The following is a 16,414-nucleotide window of genomic DNA, read 5'->3' as shown; positions in this document are numbered from 1 at the left end:
TTCTCATTGGTTGGCAAACAGGTTCGAAAAGTTAATTATTTTTTATGCCGAGTTTACAAGCTGTTTTGTGTGCATGTGTATCTTACATATGCAAAGAATAATGTCCGTATCGTTATCAACGAAAAGAAAAACAGCGCCATTACAAGTTATCACGGGAAAAGAACAGCTTGTAACGGCATTACAGATAATAAGTGTTACTACTCCAATCTTGTATATTATTTATTGTTATCCATCAGAGAAAAAAATATTCTAGACACATTTCTCATACATAAGAATGTAGTCAAACTTATATATGAGTATTTTATTACATTCATCATCTCTCTTATCTCGATCAGTTGTCCAACACTTCTACGTACCAGTAATAATCGGGGATTAAGCTCCGATGAAATGAATGCGTTTGCATGAAAACTTACATCGGACTAACATCATAGTTCTCCCTCCTTTCATTGATTAAGAAGCACCAGACTGATACAGCTCTGTCTACCCATCGGCGAAAACATTAACAATATAAGAGAACTCTCCTCAAGTTCTCCGACGCTGTATAATATGTTTCTCGCCCGCCTCAGTACAATGATCTTATCAACAATAAATATTATATTTTGAAAAATAGAACTCTACAAGTCTTGTTCATTATTATTGTTAACTTAGTTATTACTTAATTATTAACTTGCTATTAACTTAAATTTAATTACAATACAGCATTGCCTTCATGCGTAGAAGAATCTTCATCCTTGTTGTTCTCCTGACCGTTTTGCAGCTGTGCTTGCCACATCGCGTGATAGACACCGCCGTGTGAAATTAACTCCTCGTGTTTGCCTCTCTCGACAATCTCGCCCTCCTTCAATACCAGGATTTCGTCCGCGTGAATGATCGTGGACAGTCTATGCGCTATAATAATAGTGGTTCGTCCAGCGCACACTTTGTTCAACGCCGCTTGTATGTTGCGTTCCGCTTGGGTGTCCAGGGCGCTTGTAGCTTCATCCAGCAGCACAATGTTCGGCGCTTTCAAAATCGTACGTGCGATCGCGACACGTTGCTTCTCGCCGCCGCTTAGCCGAAGTCCCCTTTCACCGACCTGAGGAAGAGATCGAGCGATGCAGGCGCGCGGTTTCCAAAGTGTATACGAGTAAGGTGACTGATCGATACATTTCGCAACATACCTGTGTCTCATAGCCATTCTGGAATGTGAGAATCCTGTCATGAATATCCGCATGTTTCGCAGCGGCGATTATATCAACTTCCGGCGCACAGATGCGACCATATTGGATATTGTACATTATCGTATTGTTAAACAAGACCGTATCCTGCGGCACAACACCTGTGAATTGGGCGATAAAAATTTTCAGGGTGATCACTCGTCGCACAAGCGTTGAAATCGACAGTAACGATATGTGATAATACCTATGATGCTTCTGAGAGACTCCTGCGTAACGGTCTTGACATTCTGCCCGTCGATTACAATCGCACCTTGGTCGACGTCGTAGAAGCGAAACAGTAATCGCATTATGGTACTCTTCCCGGCACCGGACGGGCCGACCAATGCGATGGTTTTTCCCGCAGGTACGACGAAACTAACGTTCCTTAGCACGAGTTTCTCCGGGGAGTAACCAAACGATACGTTTGAGAATTCCACTTGCCCATGCTTGACCTCCAGCAAACCGGCTCCTGGCGCGTCTATCACTTCTTGCTCTTCCCTGAGTAGCTCGAACATATTTTCCATGTCGACGAAATTCTTCTGTATAGCCCTTCGGAAAACGTGAAAACATCGAGTGAATAGGTCGCTCGATAGCGAAATTTGAATCGAGTTGATTAACGATGCGTTAATCGACGTGTGTGGCAAATGAAGGAATATTATGAATAGATGATGTCTCTTAATTTGTTACCTGTAATACGTGCCGAACCAATTCAGCGGTACGTAAAGTTGTATTATGTAACTGGAGAACAAGACGTAGTCGCCAATCGTCAAACCTTCATTAGCTACAACCTACAGGACAAAACCACTTGTTATGCGAGTTGCGCTTGAAGTGATTACATCGCGTTTCAGCACGAGTACTGACCATGTGTAAACACAATAATGATCCGGATAACAGGCCGCCGCAGACAATGATGTTTTGCAAGGTGTTTAAAATATTCAACGTGATCATGGATTTCCATTCTTGCACTTGGAAGTCTAAAATCGCTTTCCTGTAGCTTGCAACTTCGTACGTCTCGGCACCGTAATATTTGACCGTCTCGAAGTTCAGCAAACTGTCAACGCTGCGCGCTTTCTGAGCATTGTCGGCCAGATTCATGCGCCTTTGGAACTTGGTGCGCCATTCAGTGACAGCGATCGTAGCAACTGAGAGGTGAAGATTGAAGAAAAATGTAAGTGAGAGACTTAAGTGAGAGAGACTATGGTGCGTGAGCGAAAAAATTAAACTTTGCGGTTCACAGATTGCTACTCTCGTGTGATTGATCAGTTGTTACTTACTCTCACGTGCATTTACTTTATTTTATTATTATTGCTTTTACTACTATTATTTCTGCCACTATTATCACTACTACTCTCTCTACCAACTACTGTTATTACTGTTATTATTACTACCAGCATCACTACCATTGTACTTACTGATATAGAGAATCATGGTTGTAAACACAATGAGACCGAACCACTTGTTAAATGCACTGACGAAAAATACGATGGCTATGACGATGTCAATAATGGTCGGTAAGATTTGAAAGAGAATATAATTGAGCAAATTGTTGATCGAGTCCGTGCCGCGGTCCATGACTCGTAACACTTCGCCGGTCTTCCTTCCGAGATGCCAACGTAAACTCAGGCTGTGTAAATGCCTACAAAATAAGACACATATAAGAAATCATAAAGTCATGTGCCGCTTCATTGAATACACAACTGGAGAAGAAGACGGACGACTTTCGTAGATGCGATTTTAACGATCGACTAATTAATTGAACTCACCTGAACAGCTCTACCTCCACTTCGCGAGTAGTGTATTGCTGAATACGAATCCAGAGGAAGGATCTTAAATTATTCAACAAACCCATACCCCCGGTGCCGCCACCTTGCAAGAATTTGAACGCTACATATATCAATACTATATCCCATCTGTAATAAAAGTAAACGTCTGACTGAAGCGACAAAATTTCGCTTCAAAGACTTCGGTGAGTCGATACTCACCGTTACACATCGGCACAAGCTTGATCGTATTATAATTCCACTCACCTGAATGTTATAGGAGCAAACGAAACACTATCCACGATCTTTTTATTGTAAATCGGCACGAAAAGATTTATCACACGCCCCGACATCAGCAGCAAGAAGCAAAATATTACCCTCAGTTGAAGTAGGAAATCAGATTTCGGCCACAAGAATGGTGCCAAGACTTTAACTTTGTACCACAGATTCGCCCAAGTGGAAGAATTATCCTCTTGCCTCTGCAAATATCTTCGTACGAATTAATATTTTCTCAATCGCATATACTGTACGGGATATCGTGCAAATAATATGTATTATTTACTCTGTAATAATATCGTGGCTGCGTGGCTAGGGCATTGTTAAGCTCGCGATAATCATGATCCAGATTGCCGGCAATGCCAGGAGCCCGTAAACCGAGAGCAAAAATTAGTAAATTGCTAACATAGCGTAAAACAAATAACGCCATCTCAATCTGGTCCGTGAGACTGTAAAAGATATAATAAATTCAAACTGAATAACCACTTAATTTTTTAAGATCCATCTATTCCTTGCACTCGCGAATTGTTCTGTGACCATATTCAATTATTCCCAACATAAATCTCTTCGATGTGGACTTACGAATTCAAATGGAACCACCACTCGAGCTTTCCAATGTTAACGAAAACGAAATTCTCAACAACAAATGTTAATGTCCAGAAACCCAGCAGCACCAATCCATGACCATGCGGTGGCACACTTGGCAATAGTTGATGTCTTTCAACTCTTAAGATATAAACCGAATATGAATAAGCTATCACTGTCAATACTGTTGTCAATATCTGCAAAGGTGGAAGACTTATTTACTTATTTGTTAAAAGTTCACAATAATAGAAGAACATTCTCACAAGCACACTATACGTTTAATTTAAATAACATTGTCAAACAACAGTAACATGTTGAGCATGAGGTCTGCAAAATTCTATCAGAGAACATGTTATTTGTTAAGATGATACATAATCAAAAAGCTTGTACTATATACTATAAGTCTTACCATGTATCCGTAAATCGTTCCATCATCCAAGATTGTGGCTTGTAAAATTATTCTTAATATACTCAAAAAAGGAACAAAGTACAGAAGGAACTTTTGCAAATTGTACAATTTACTTTTGGGCAATGTACTGGCGTTGACTTCTGTCCCATACTTGCGATACATCCAAAGTTGGATAGAGCCAAATATAAGCAAGTACAAGAAAATTATAGTGCTACTGATAGTGTCCATGAAACATTTGGGCACGCCATGTTCCACCCAAATCTCAGTAAAAGTTATATTTGGTGGACAATATCTCATTATCATATTTGTATCCGTATTCATCAGAATGGCTGGCAACTACAGCTGGCTTGAAATATCTAGTATTGTTTCATTGTTCGATGCTCCTCTTCTATATATTTCAATTCTGTATTATGATCCTTTATATAACTCGATGAATAATATGCATATGTCAAAGTCCAATGTCAAACAAGTCGGATTAGACCATACCTAAAACATATCGGTAGTTATTTAGCTACGTCAGCACAAATATGGATGAAATTATACTTATTCGATGCGTTTTTGGACGAAACGAAAGAATCTGGCAGAAAAGTGTCGCTCTGCCCCGCGAAGTGTATTATTAATCGTCAAAGTTGACGACTTGACACGTTAGGAAACCTGTATCAGAATACCGGTGAAATGTTACGATATGAGCATGCTTCGTGGTATTAAATAAATTTAAATATTAAATCTTCGCCTTACTAAGGTATGTGTAATGAATCTGTCAGGTCTGAATATGACAGGTTTCCTAACCTATCAAGTCATCAATTTTGACGATTAATAACTCATTTCGCGGCAGAGCGACACTTTTTTCCGCCAGATTCTTTCGTTTTGTGCAAAAACGCGTCGAATAAGTGTAATTTCATTTGTGCTAGCATAGCTAAATTAAATAATTACCTATCTTAGTACATGAGATAATTTTGTTCTGATTAATTCATTTCTTTATCAATAAACATCTTATCATAATTAAAATTTATCTATAAACTACACCTATCTTTTAGAATGTTCGTATTATTTACGTTTACTTGGGTTTATCACATATAGTACAATCAGATATTGAGAAATATTTGCAATTAATTATGAGAGATTAATATAGAAAAGAATACGAAGTTTCAATACCTAATAATATTGATTTCTACCGGTATAGTCTCGATATTTTTTATATTAAATTACGTTGCACTTACGCGTATAGAAAATTATGTATTGTCATCCCGGCTCGTGTAACGGATTATGGACGCAGGTACAATCCGCGCGCGAGATATGAGTAGGCAGTTTGTTGGATCGCACTAATAGAATTGAGCAATCGAGTCTATTGCACTACTTTAAACGTGGGCATTTGATTTAGATGGTAAGAAAAGAAACCTTGGTTCAAACGTGGACACTTAATTGAAAATCACAAATCATCGTTTTGGATATCTAATTACTTACTCTGGTTCGCTCCAGTCCGTTATAAACCTCTATTTATACTATGAATATTCTTCTTCAGCGCAATATTAAGTTTCTTTTTTCTTATCTCTCTTTGATATAATTTTATCTCAATCACATATATAATTGTCAGATAACATCATAGATTCACACACTTTATATCTGAATTATTGCGATCTCACGTTGACATAACTGATAACTACCAAGGTCAGTCGCGGTCCAACTTAATTTTCGAATGTTATGTAATATTACCATATTCCTTATAACACGTCGTTTGCTTTATTCAGATACATCTCCGCATATAATCGAGCATTTCTCTTAGAGATATAATACTTCTCACTGCCATGGAATGGCTATAACGGCACGTGCGCTAAATTTTTTGCATACCGAATATATAGGCTGGGTTCCGCATCATGCGCATAAAAAGTAACCTATAACTTATAATTTCGAATGTCGCGTACATATAAGTGTTTGCCATTGCAATATATATCTAAAATTGATAAATTAATTAAATGTTCAGGATATATTAATATAATTAAAAGCAATTTTAAAGAGACAATTTTAAACGTAGCGACGTAATACACTTTGCGCATATGTATCGAAAAGGAAATGTACATGGTGACGTAAATGGTGCCCTCTGTTGTTCAAAAATGCAATGCAGAAAGGTTATAACCTTAACACAGTCACGTGTAAATGAGAGTGTGGTATTTACTAATCTCTAGTAGCCGGTGGAATATCAGCAAAAGTAAAAATATGTTATTGTTGTCTATTCTTGTTTATATCGCCTGAGATCATCATATTTTTTGTTTCACATACCGAGAAGACATCATAGAAATATATTTTCATGGAAAACTCTTTCTGATAAAAATTATTTATTCCAGACATTTATCCACAATTTTGAAGTTATGGCTAAGGGTCATAAGCACTTGAAGCGGTTAAAATCAGAAAAGTCGAAAGTAAAATTGAAGAGTAAAACGAATCAGCTACCGAAGAACTTAAATGTTACGGATACATCGTTCACAGCGAAAAAAATTGTGATACAGAAACAATTAAAGCATCATGATGACACTGAAATTCTCAGCACTCGTAAGCTCAATATCAAGGTATGTAAAATAGTGCATTTGAACATTTATTGTACAGACACCATAAACTTTCTGTGATCTTATCATATAATATTGTCCGAGTATTTATCACATCCATTTCAGGAACTATTGATGCGTCTTCGACATCATAATGTAACAGTGCGAACAGAAGCATTGAGAGAACTGAAGGAAATCTTGTTAATACATCCACCAAAAACCCTGCATTCAGAATTAGGCTCTTTAATCCGTGGAATAGCATCTTTATCTCTTGATAAAGAGAAAAATGTACGGAGAAACTCGACAAGCGCGCTGCAATTAATTCTTGAATGTATTTCGAAGGAACAGCTGATACCATATCTCGATGTTTTAACCTCTTACTTAAATTGTGCCATGACGCATATTAATCCACATATAAAGGAGGACTCTTTGCATTACTTAGATGTTCTCGTGCACAATTGTGGTAATATGCTTATGAAAGATAGTCATAAAATATTATCCAATTTTTTGGGCATGATATGTAGATTACACGGTGATATTAAGCGCAGTGGACAATTGACAACACTACCAAATTCTAAAAGCACTAGTGTAAGGTGGAGGATTCAAGTTTTGGAACGTTTGGCTAATATGTTTAAATGTATCCTAAGTGACGAGGAATTTGACAGAACCATGCGTTCAAGTACGATAAAGCGAGAAGTGCGAAATTATGTCAGATTTATTCCAATCTTTTCTAATAGTCCAGCCAAAACTTGTGAGATCGATTTTAACGACGATTTAAACTTGATAACAACAACAGGAAGAGCTTTATCCAAGATAGAATTCATCCAATATGTAGACACATTGATGCCATTGATGTTTGACATTTGGCTCGAAGTATGTCCACATGAGAAGCTTGAGAATTACACGGAGATTACGATCTCCAGCGAGACGGCCGCGTTATTGAAAAGTATCGTTAGAATTATACAGTCAATTATCGAGTACATCGATACGTTGGATCACGATGATTACGACGATGACCAGGATACAAAGTGTTGGTTTATACATAAATTTCATGAATCATACATGAAGAATTTCCTGTCGAAATTTCCGTACAATAAAGCGGGAGAATTTGCCAACAAATCTAGGAAATGTCAAGAAGATTATTCCGGGATGAAATCTAGCGAGAGCTATTTAGAACAGAATTTGGGGCTTTGCCGGATTCATATATGGTGTACGTCTATAATTAGCCATAAGAAATTTCCTGATTGTGTCAAAAAGAATTGTTTATCCGTCATTAAATATTTGAATGGTGAGATTTGTTAGCTAATTCTATTATGATGTATAATTGTCTCGTCGCATCTTCGCAATTTTTCTTTAATCAACATTTCTTTCAGACAATATTGAAAACTGGTACATCAATGACTCGTCTGTGTTATTGCAACTGACCAAGCTATTGAGAACTCTGTTTTTAACAGCGAGTTCAGCTTGGCATGTAAATGGCATTGATCTAAGCCGTACTTTGCAACTGATTGTCGAAACGTCCTCTGATCTACCTAAGAATGAGTTGCAATCAGACTTGTCCATAATCATCGGTAACATTATATTGGAATGTAACTTGAATGAATTACGCAGGTAATGGAATTCTCGTAAAGTATACTCCCGCGAATAGTCATTAAATAGCTAATACTGTTGAAAAGTATAAAAAGTGGGCAATTCGAGACTATCTATAGGTGACAAAATATGAAAACGTTAGTAGATACGTTTATAGTTGATAAGTAATTGCTTATCGCTTTAGTAATTATTAATTGCTTATTGCTTATTACGTGCGAAGAAATGCTTTGGCATACGATTAAGCAGGTAGTGCATGTATCCTGCCTAGTGATGCCAATGATAGCATTGAGCCACAACGCACACAAGCGTCGCAGCCGTATCCGTGTGCAGCTTCTTCGGCCGCTTCGGCTGACTCGACACGAGCCGACGTATCTGCTGTCTCGCTTCCCCGATAGCTTTGTTGACTATGGCTATTATTGCAGCTATCTCGTCGGTGAGACTACAGTCGAAGTCGGGGAAGTGAGACAGCGGATATATCGGCTCGCGTCGAGTCAGTGAAAGGTGGCCGAAGAAGCTGCGCACGGACACGCGACGCTTGTGTGCGTTGTGGCTCGGTGCCATCATTGGCATCACCGATTCTGCCTGTCATCATGAATAATATTCTTTTTAATATTTCATTTGATAGAGAAGAGGCATTCAAAAAGTATGTCGCAACTTTACCAAGCTTACTGTTGAGGCCAAGCATAAACGAAGCCACAATTCGTATGATCAGTAAAATAGCTCTGTGTTTCAAAGAATGGATTCGAGAGGAACTTACGACAAAACAGGAGGCTATTATAGGTAAAAATATGCAAAAATAGTTAGGAATATATATCGCCAATATAACATATTTCACACTTTGCACTTTACTCTTTTAGAGAATGCTAAGAAAATCAACATCATAGGCTCGCAAGACGATCAAACATCAAGACTTATGATTCTCAATCTATTTTACTTCATAGACGCAGAACTTTACTACTAACATATGTACAATTAATTTGTTAAAGCTGATTAAACTGATTGAATTTGAACGCGTTTACTTTTTTTTAATGCTAAGGTCCATAAAGCATTATACTGGTAATATACATATACTGTCATATTTTTATTTATTTCGAAATAAAATATTTATATCTATATATGTATAACTAACAAAGTAGAGTTTAATTTGAATATATCATACTATTAAGTGAAGAAAGCACGAAAAAATGGAAAAATCTTTCAGGCGCTAATTCGACTAGATATGATAATTTTATTTACGTCAATATAATTCTGCAAGGACGATCTTCTTTGAAAGAGAGAAAGATATAGGAATATTAAAATGAATTCTTTCTTTTTCCAGTTATTAGACATTTCTTCGCCGTTGCACCAATCTTATATTAAAAGTATGATATGATATTCATTCCTTGATATTTTTACTAATACTGTCATGAATTATGTAACTTATATCGTAATTGCTATTAAAAATACTTGCAGGAATACTAAAAGGAGATATCGATCGTGCACAGAGAAAATGAGTCGCCCAAAAGTTTGAAAATTTCCGATGCTCTCAAATATATAAAAATTCCCATTAGAAATAGAGCTTAGAATTCGGAAAAATGAAAAGAAATGTTCATTTTAAAGTCATTATTTTTTAAAGTGTAAAGTTACCTTGACTTTCCAAAATAGACATTTTTTTACATACATCGATTATTTTTGTTAGAATATGAAAGAAAGTCGCAAAGGAACTAAGTATTTCGCGAAATTTCGCGAAATATTCGCTCTCATATTTCCCTTCCAAGTATTTTGATATAAAATATGAAGTACTTCGTGAAATATTCACTCATTGATGATTTCACTCACAAGCATTATCCACGAGAAGAGTTCTTACCGCGTTGTTGTCCTCTATTCAAATAATTGCATTGTGCTTCTTTCCGTTAATGCTCGCTTGTCACGCGACGGAACGCTTTAAAATTGCTTTTCGTTGTTCAAGGCAACAACAACGTACAACATTGTACATGGTGAAACATAAGTGAATCTTTAACTTTTTCATACAACAGATGATTCATTCTCCGTCTTGGATATTCTCCATTAAATTTCGTCCTTGACAAAACCAGGATTTCCAAGGCCATTCCCTTCGTTGGTTTTTTCCTTCGATAGATCGAACGAATTGCTAAAACCGTTAGATGTTCGATCACTCGAAATATTGGTGGAACGGTATCCGTTGTGCGAAACGTTCACGGCTTTCTCTACGCCGTTCTCCGTTCGTACGACAGACGGTATTGGCAGTGGGAACGGCGGCCAATTTCCGTATTCCTTTTCCTTGTGTTCCATCCTGAGATATATTTTCCTCGATTTTTCCGGCTTGTAGAATTTCCTCTTCAGGATATTTTCGACGACGCGTTCTATCACGAAACTCTCGGTGAAGAGGCAAATAAGAAAATTGGCCGAGGCGAGCGCTAAAATAATGAGTCTCCAATCGTAGACGGGCGGTAACATTAATTCCAAGACGTTCACCACCCAGCCTGCCGGGTAAACCGTAATGTACGCACATACGACCGTTAACAGGAGTATGGAGAACATGAGTGTCTCGTTCGTGTAGACAGCACGCCTGTACGGTTTCCCGCGTGAAAATATAATCGCCAACGTGATATACTGAAACATGGAGACACAGTAGACCGAATAGTTCTCAAAACTGGCGTATCCGGTGTTACTGACGGGAACGAACGGCTTGAACCAAGGGAACTTCCGGACAGCGTGATACGCTATCGCCTGAAAAACAGTCATTATGAACATGTGTACTGTCAAAGATAAGAGCGGAGTGAAACTCAACAGGCTCGTCATGGGTGGTGTCCTGGACAATTTCTTCGTGTACGCGCGAGTCTTGCCGAAGAAGAAGGCGAAGTTGACGACCAGACAGATGTCGATGAATAGAAATTGCAGGTCCGTCAAGTTCGAGTCGATGGAATACAGTATTATGACGGAGAGGAACTCCGTCAGGGAATACGCCACCATAAATTTAAAGATGCCAAACGACGTGACCAAGGCGGCGCGTCCTTCTCGTATCACCTTCGGCACGCAAGTTATGTCCGATACCGCCGAGGTGAAAGGGCTGGCCACGCTGCACGATGAAGAGAGAACATCATTTTATCAGTCAAAGAGAGAGAGAGATGACCGATAAAATAGCATGAATGTGAATTGAGCGTCTCTCACCTGGATTCCGCTTCGGAAAGCGATATTCCGACGTGCGCGGATCTTAACGCCCCACAGTCGTTGGCGCCGTCGCCGCACATGGCTGGGCATTGCAAACGATAACTTTTACTTTATCGCTTATCTATATCTCCAATGTTCGACATTGACACACATACACACACTCGAGCTTTCTATCTCTCTTTGCTCATTTTCGTCACGCAATTAATCATAAAAGAAAGACACATACCTACGTAGTAACCGAGTCGCATGAGCTCCAAGATCACTTGTTGTTTCTCGTCGCTGCTCATTCTAGCAAATATCGCGCTGTGTACGCAAATACGATCTATGAGATCGGGATAATACTCTCGCAGCGCTCGCCACGTTTCGCCAGTCAGGGCGAATTTGTAATTACAGTTGGCCACACCGCGTTCCACGTCCTCAGTCATCGCAGAGCCTCCGTTTTGCAAACTCTGCAGAGAGAAATAAGAATCTCATTCCACAGACTGTGGGCGAATTTGACCGGGGAGTGACGTAGACTGTAAAATCTGATTCAACGAGTTTACCAATCTGACAGATTCGGGGGACTGAATGTCGAAGGATATCTCAGGACAGTCTTCTTTCCTCTCGACCGGCTTCATAGTTACATTCACAACGTACTCGTCCTTCGAGAGTATCCCGCATTGCCTTGCAACGCTCATCGCGGTTTGGATATTGTCTCCTTCGAAAATTCAAGGTCAAGCATGTTGTAAGATTGCACATCAGAGACGAGAGGATTGTGCGCGATGTTTGCGCGTATTCGGCCAATTCAAACCTGTGATCATCACGACGCGTACGTTGGCCTCCCTCAATTCCGTGATCACCGGCGTCGTCGGTTCCTTCAATCGGTTCTCCATGACCACTAGTCCCAGAAACTCCAGGTCCCACTCGACCGTCTCTCGCGGTAGTTTCGATATCTGGAGATACGTTTGAATTGGCCGTCCGACTGTGCGCTCGACAGAGAAGAATCACAAGAGAAAGATACGCTCGGTTACCTTTGTGTTGGTTTCGGAGATTGACGCTCGGCGACCCATTGCTATCACGCGATAGCCCTGCGTCGTGTATCGCTCCAGAGCTTGCGCGATATCCTTCGGCACGGTTTCCGGCTTGCTCAGGCGAATTATCATCTCGGGCGAGCCTTTCGTGTAAGACCTGTAGTCATCCGATCCCGATGCGCGCACAATAACAGACATTCGTTGCAAAGAGCTTGAGAATTGATACTGCTGTATTATACCAATCTCCGAAGTCTCGCTCGGCGACTTTACGACCATCGGTATCACTACGTCGTTTTCGTCTACGTGTACGCAATCCGATTCTTCCAATATCCACTTGGTGCTCTCAAACATCTGCAATATCGGATAGGCTGCATCGAGATATCGGTAGTGATCGCAAAGTGAACAGAATGAACGACGTCGTACCTTTGCGTCCAAAGGATCCCCGCAGAGCTTGTCGTTGATAAGCGTCAAACTATGGCAAACCAGCATCCCTTCGAAGAGAGGATGATTCTCAAGCTTGGGTATGTCCGTCTCGGCCTCGTCCAGGATGCTGTTCGTGCAGGGTACGATGCCCCACATGTCCAACCCATCTTCGGTCAACGTGCCTGTCTGTGCGAACGTAGCGACGACGTGAGAAAAAGGTAAATAAAAATGAGGGAGAGCCTAAAGTTTAAAGAAAAAAAAACGATTTCTTCCCATAGCCGAAAAAAAACGAAAAAAATCCGCGGGAAAAACCGAATTTTTCTTTTTCGAATCTTCGAAACTATAGACTAAAACGACATAATCGTTAAATTGCTTCTCTCTTTCTTACCTTATCGAAACAGACGCAATTTATGCTGCCGGAAACATTAATGACCCTGTTATTGATACAATAAATCTGCGCACGTTTCAACCTCGCTTGCGCGTATAATTTCCCTACTGTCATAGCGGCTGGTAACGCCGGTGGTATCACTATCGTAATAATGTCCAGCGCTTTTATTGTTATATCGCCCGGTGTGATTCCTCTTGAAACCTAAATTATTTAACATTGTATGTATTAGGCAATAAAATGCTATATATGTTATATATAAAATATAAAGATAAGTAGTAACATGTCAACATGTATTTATTTATTTCTTCATAAGGTAACGCATCCTTTTTTATACAAAATACAAAGTAATACGTATTACGCAAAAATTGTGCGATTATATATAAATTCGCACTAGCAAAATAAAGATAGAACGAAAGTAGCACGCAATGACTCAAATGATTGAGCAATCGCCGTTACGTTTACGGTTCCTCCAGTCCCTCGCTGTATCTTTGTTTGATGACATCAGAAGCGAAAAAACGCGTGCAAAGGATTCTTACGTAATACATTCCGATGAAAAGAAATATCCACAAAACGACGCTTGTAACTGATTCAACACATTTATCAAATTGTCCAAACACTTCTCTTTTACCTGAACGATCAATAAATAGTCGCAAAATTAATTTGACACGGACCCTTCCCTTTTAACCCTTCTTTCTCAGGATTTTGTCAATTTTAATTTTACGATTATTTATTGATTGAGTAAAAGAAAAATGTTCCGACAATTCTGCAAGTGTGCTGAATCAGTCACTAATGTTGTTTTGTGAATATATCTTTTTCTTGGAATGTGTAACGCAAGAATTCTTAGCGTTCTCTCGCTTCTGACGTCATCGAACAAGGATAGTTGAAGCAATGGATCAGGAGCCTTAAAAGAATTTACCGACCTCGAGAAGAAATCACACAGCTGTAATTTTAGACTCAAATAATTAGCTATAATGAGATCAGCATATCTCAAGTGTGACCTAAACATACGAGGCTGGGGGGCTAAAAAAAAGGGAAACGAACCGGGAGCAGGCATATCCCGAGTAAAAAATTACCTTGCTCACTATGGTGTATATGAAGCCACACGTTGCAATTAATGCTAAGATGCCGATAAATTTATACGAGTCTTGGTCGAACTTGAAGTCCGCCGGAGGTGGATACAATATAGCGGCGATTAAAGCACCTTTCTTAGTTAGAAAACCAGTCTTGATGACTCTCGCGAGAACACGCTGGCCTCCGTGGCACCTGCAAGTGGCGTATTATTTATTCAGTGTGATATATTGAAGGCTATTAGAGGTGTAAAGTGTCGCATACTTGGTCTGTATTATAGACGTGCCGCTGAACAGCGTGTGATGCGTGCATTCTTTAGTGTCGTACAACGTTTGATGAGGCGGTAACGATGTTTTCGTAACTGGCACAGACTCGCCTAAAAACCAATTAAAGAATAAACTCATTCTTTAGCACGCGTTTATCATAAAAAACTTATCAAACAAGGACGGAACACTTTTTACCTGTTAGCATAGACTCGTTTAATATGCATTGTCCCGTTAACAAGACCGCATCGCATATGAGAGTTGTTTGGTGTTTCGGCAATTCGATTATGTCGCCGGGCACTAAATCTTTGCTGGAAATATTCTCAAAAGTACCGTTGTCCCGAAGCACGCGTACATTTTCCATCGACGCAACGGTACCGCGCAAATTTAGCTGGTTCTAATAATAGATAATCGAAATTTTTGATTATGTCTTGTTGTAAAATACATTTTCTTCCTATCTTTCTCTCTCTCTCTCTCTCTCTCTCTCTCTCTCTCTCTCTTTTCCTCTTTGTATCGTGAACAAGTTGAACGACATGTACCTTTCGCGTTTGCACTATACTGCTCGTTATTCCAAACAGTGACATTAGAATGATCGCGATAGTATAATAAAAATAGCCTTCCGCAAACCACACGGATAAAGTAAACACTTGAAAAATGTAAAACGGATTCAAGACTTCCAATAGTAATAACATGCCGATACTCTGAAGCGGTACAATGATTTCGTTACTTCCGTATACAATATACCTGTAATGAAGGGATGAATGAGTCCCGCTTTCTAGTGATATCAATTGATACAAATTATGTTACCAGAAGAGATGCGTCTTACCTAAGTAACTGCTCTTCTTTAGACAAACCGTGCTCGCTCCCGAGATGAAAATCAGAACACATTGTACCATTATCGAATCCCACGAGCCTCGAGAACTCGTATTTCGTAACGTCCCATATGTAACACTTCTTTTTGCACCAAAAAGACTTGTACTCGTACACCTCGCTTCGCGTGCCATTTTCCAAGTTGATCTTCAGCGCTTTGTTTCGGATTTTCTCTAGGAGATCTTGGTCAACGTGGCTATCCAAAGTGGCTAGCTTTTTCGCGCTGCAAGTATAAGATAACGGAATTAGCATATTTCGGATATTCGTATCACGAATAGTTCCATAAGAAAGGATAGATGAAACCAATTGAGTCGACCGGCACACATTCTATGCGACAACTGTCCAAAGAATGGAAATTGAACAAGTGAAAATTGTCGAATTGTCCTGCAATTTAGCGCGTCTCCAAGAGAGGTCAGTTTCAACAAAATATATTTTTTCCAGTGTTCTAATGCATCCTTCTTTTTTCCAATCCTTTCTAATATACTCTCTTTCTTTGTCACCTCGCTACTTTTATATGGACCGGATATTATAAATTTAATGTCCTTACCTGATGTTCTTAGTAGAAACTGTCTGGACGTCTTGTACAAAGTATGACTTGTACTTTCCTTGATAATTATCCTATATTCGTGATGATCATTTTACTAACGTACGCATCTCGTTATTATTATTATTATTATTATTATTATTATTATTATTATTATTACTATTATAACAATTTATGCCAAAATACGCAAGAATTCAACAATTCAAATGAATTTCAGAAATTTGATCATAACAAAGTATACAAAATGCGTCAAGTACATCGGTGTGTGTGTGTGTGTGTGTGTGTGTGTGTGTGTGTGTGTGTGTGTGTGTGTGTGTGTGTGTG

At 39.1% G+C, this 16,414-nt stretch overlaps 3 protein-coding genes across 7 annotated transcripts in view; 1 reads left to right on the top strand and 2 right to left on the bottom strand.

Annotated features, from left to right (window-relative positions):
- Positions 1-205: 205 nt before the first annotated feature.
- Positions 206-5,771, bottom strand: LOC106743286 (ATP-binding cassette sub-family B member 6, mitochondrial). Of its 2 annotated transcripts, none has more exons than XM_014616986.1 (13): positions 5,691-5,771; positions 4,227-4,712; positions 3,815-4,014; positions 3,519-3,681; positions 3,224-3,435; positions 2,960-3,106; positions 2,609-2,832; positions 2,058-2,338; positions 1,884-1,984; positions 1,402-1,745; positions 1,161-1,318; positions 693-1,075; positions 206-575 (listed from the first exon to the last, which is right to left on the bottom strand). In XM_014616986.1, exons 2-13 carry the CDS (start codon positions 4,545-4,547, stop codon positions 563-565), a joined length of 2,547 nt encoding a protein of 848 aa, XP_014472472.1. In that variant the 5' UTR covers positions 4,548-4,712; positions 5,691-5,771; the 3' UTR covers positions 206-562. The 2 variants fall into 2 exon arrangements, with proteins under 2 accessions (XP_014472472.1, XP_014472471.1); XM_014616985.1 differs by lacking the exon at positions 5,691-5,771 and adding an exon at positions 5,447-5,533.
- LOC106743287 (testis-expressed sequence 10 protein homolog) lies at positions 5,528-9,366 on the top strand. Of its 2 annotated transcripts, none has more exons than XM_014616987.1 (6): positions 5,528-5,610; positions 6,569-6,790; positions 6,893-8,054; positions 8,140-8,377; positions 8,982-9,136; positions 9,214-9,366. In XM_014616987.1, the coding sequence occupies exons 1-6, from the start codon at positions 5,608-5,610 to the stop codon at positions 9,315-9,317; spliced, it is 1,884 nt and encodes a 627-aa protein (XP_014472473.1). In that variant the 5' UTR covers positions 5,528-5,607; the 3' UTR covers positions 9,318-9,366. The 2 variants fall into 2 exon arrangements, with proteins under 2 accessions (XP_014472473.1, XP_014472474.1); XM_014616988.1 differs by lacking the exon at positions 5,528-5,610 and adding an exon at positions 6,333-6,432.
- A 93-nt stretch (positions 9,367-9,459) lies between these two features.
- The window catches only part of LOC106743285 (probable cation-transporting ATPase 13A3), a 12,607-nt gene continuing 5,652 nt past the window's right edge, over positions 9,460-16,414 (bottom strand). The window contains exons 5-19 of one of the 3 annotated variants that reach the window (XM_014616984.1): positions 16,094-16,164; positions 15,503-15,769; positions 15,216-15,420; positions 14,875-15,073; positions 14,678-14,789; positions 14,419-14,608; positions 13,346-13,546; positions 12,958-13,143; positions 12,535-12,885; positions 12,315-12,456; positions 12,067-12,221; positions 11,751-11,973; positions 11,525-11,606; positions 11,145-11,432; positions 10,996-11,083 (exon numbers count right to left, since the gene is read on the bottom strand). In XM_014616984.1, the coding sequence (XP_014472470.1) occupies positions 11,077-11,083; positions 11,145-11,432; positions 11,525-11,606; positions 11,751-11,973; positions 12,067-12,221; positions 12,315-12,456; positions 12,535-12,885; positions 12,958-13,143; positions 13,346-13,546; positions 14,419-14,608; positions 14,678-14,789; positions 14,875-15,073; positions 15,216-15,420; positions 15,503-15,769; positions 16,094-16,164 (2,679 nt within the window). In that variant the 3' untranslated portion in view covers positions 10,996-11,076. Of the gene's footprint in view, positions 11,433-11,524; positions 11,607-11,750; positions 11,974-12,066; positions 12,222-12,314; positions 12,457-12,534; positions 12,886-12,957; positions 13,144-13,345; positions 13,547-14,418; positions 14,609-14,677; positions 14,790-14,874; positions 15,074-15,215; positions 15,421-15,502; positions 15,770-16,093; positions 16,165-16,414 lie in introns of all 3 variants that reach the window. The other 2 variants (XM_014616981.1, XM_014616983.1) reach the window with 2 other exon arrangements.

This window comes from Dinoponera quadriceps, unplaced genomic scaffold, assembly GCF_001313825.1.
Source record: "Dinoponera quadriceps isolate SergipeBrazil2010 unplaced genomic scaffold, ASM131382v1 scaffold616, whole genome shotgun sequence".
Taxonomy (NCBI): domain Eukaryota; kingdom Metazoa; phylum Arthropoda; class Insecta; order Hymenoptera; family Formicidae; genus Dinoponera; species Dinoponera quadriceps.
This window is presented reverse-complemented; position numbering and strand designations above follow the sequence as displayed.

What these genes read in the sequence shown, in the direction of transcription:
- LOC106743286 (XM_014616986.1), bottom strand. Translation starts at nt 4,547, where the DNA reads ATGAATACGGATACAAATATGATAATGAGATATTGTCCACCAAATATA. An exon ending in TTTGCTCCTATAACATTCAG is followed by an intron (nt 3,107 to 3,223) that starts GTGAGTGGAATT and finishes CTTTTATTACAG; the next exon opens with ATGGGATATAGTATTGATAT. An exon ending in CATTATTGTGTTTACACATG is followed by an intron (nt 1,985 to 2,057) that starts GTCAGTACTCGT and finishes TTTGTCCTGTAG; the next exon opens with GTTGTAGCTAATGAAGGTTT.
- LOC106743287 (XM_014616987.1), top strand. An exon ending in CTCGTAAGCTCAATATCAAG is followed by an intron (nt 6,791 to 6,892) that starts GTATGTAAAATA and finishes CATCCATTTCAG; the next exon opens with GAACTATTGATGCGTCTTCG. An exon ending in AACTTGAATGAATTACGCAG is followed by an intron (nt 8,378 to 8,981) that starts GTAATGGAATTC and finishes TTCATTTGATAG; the next exon opens with AGAAGAGGCATTCAAAAAGT.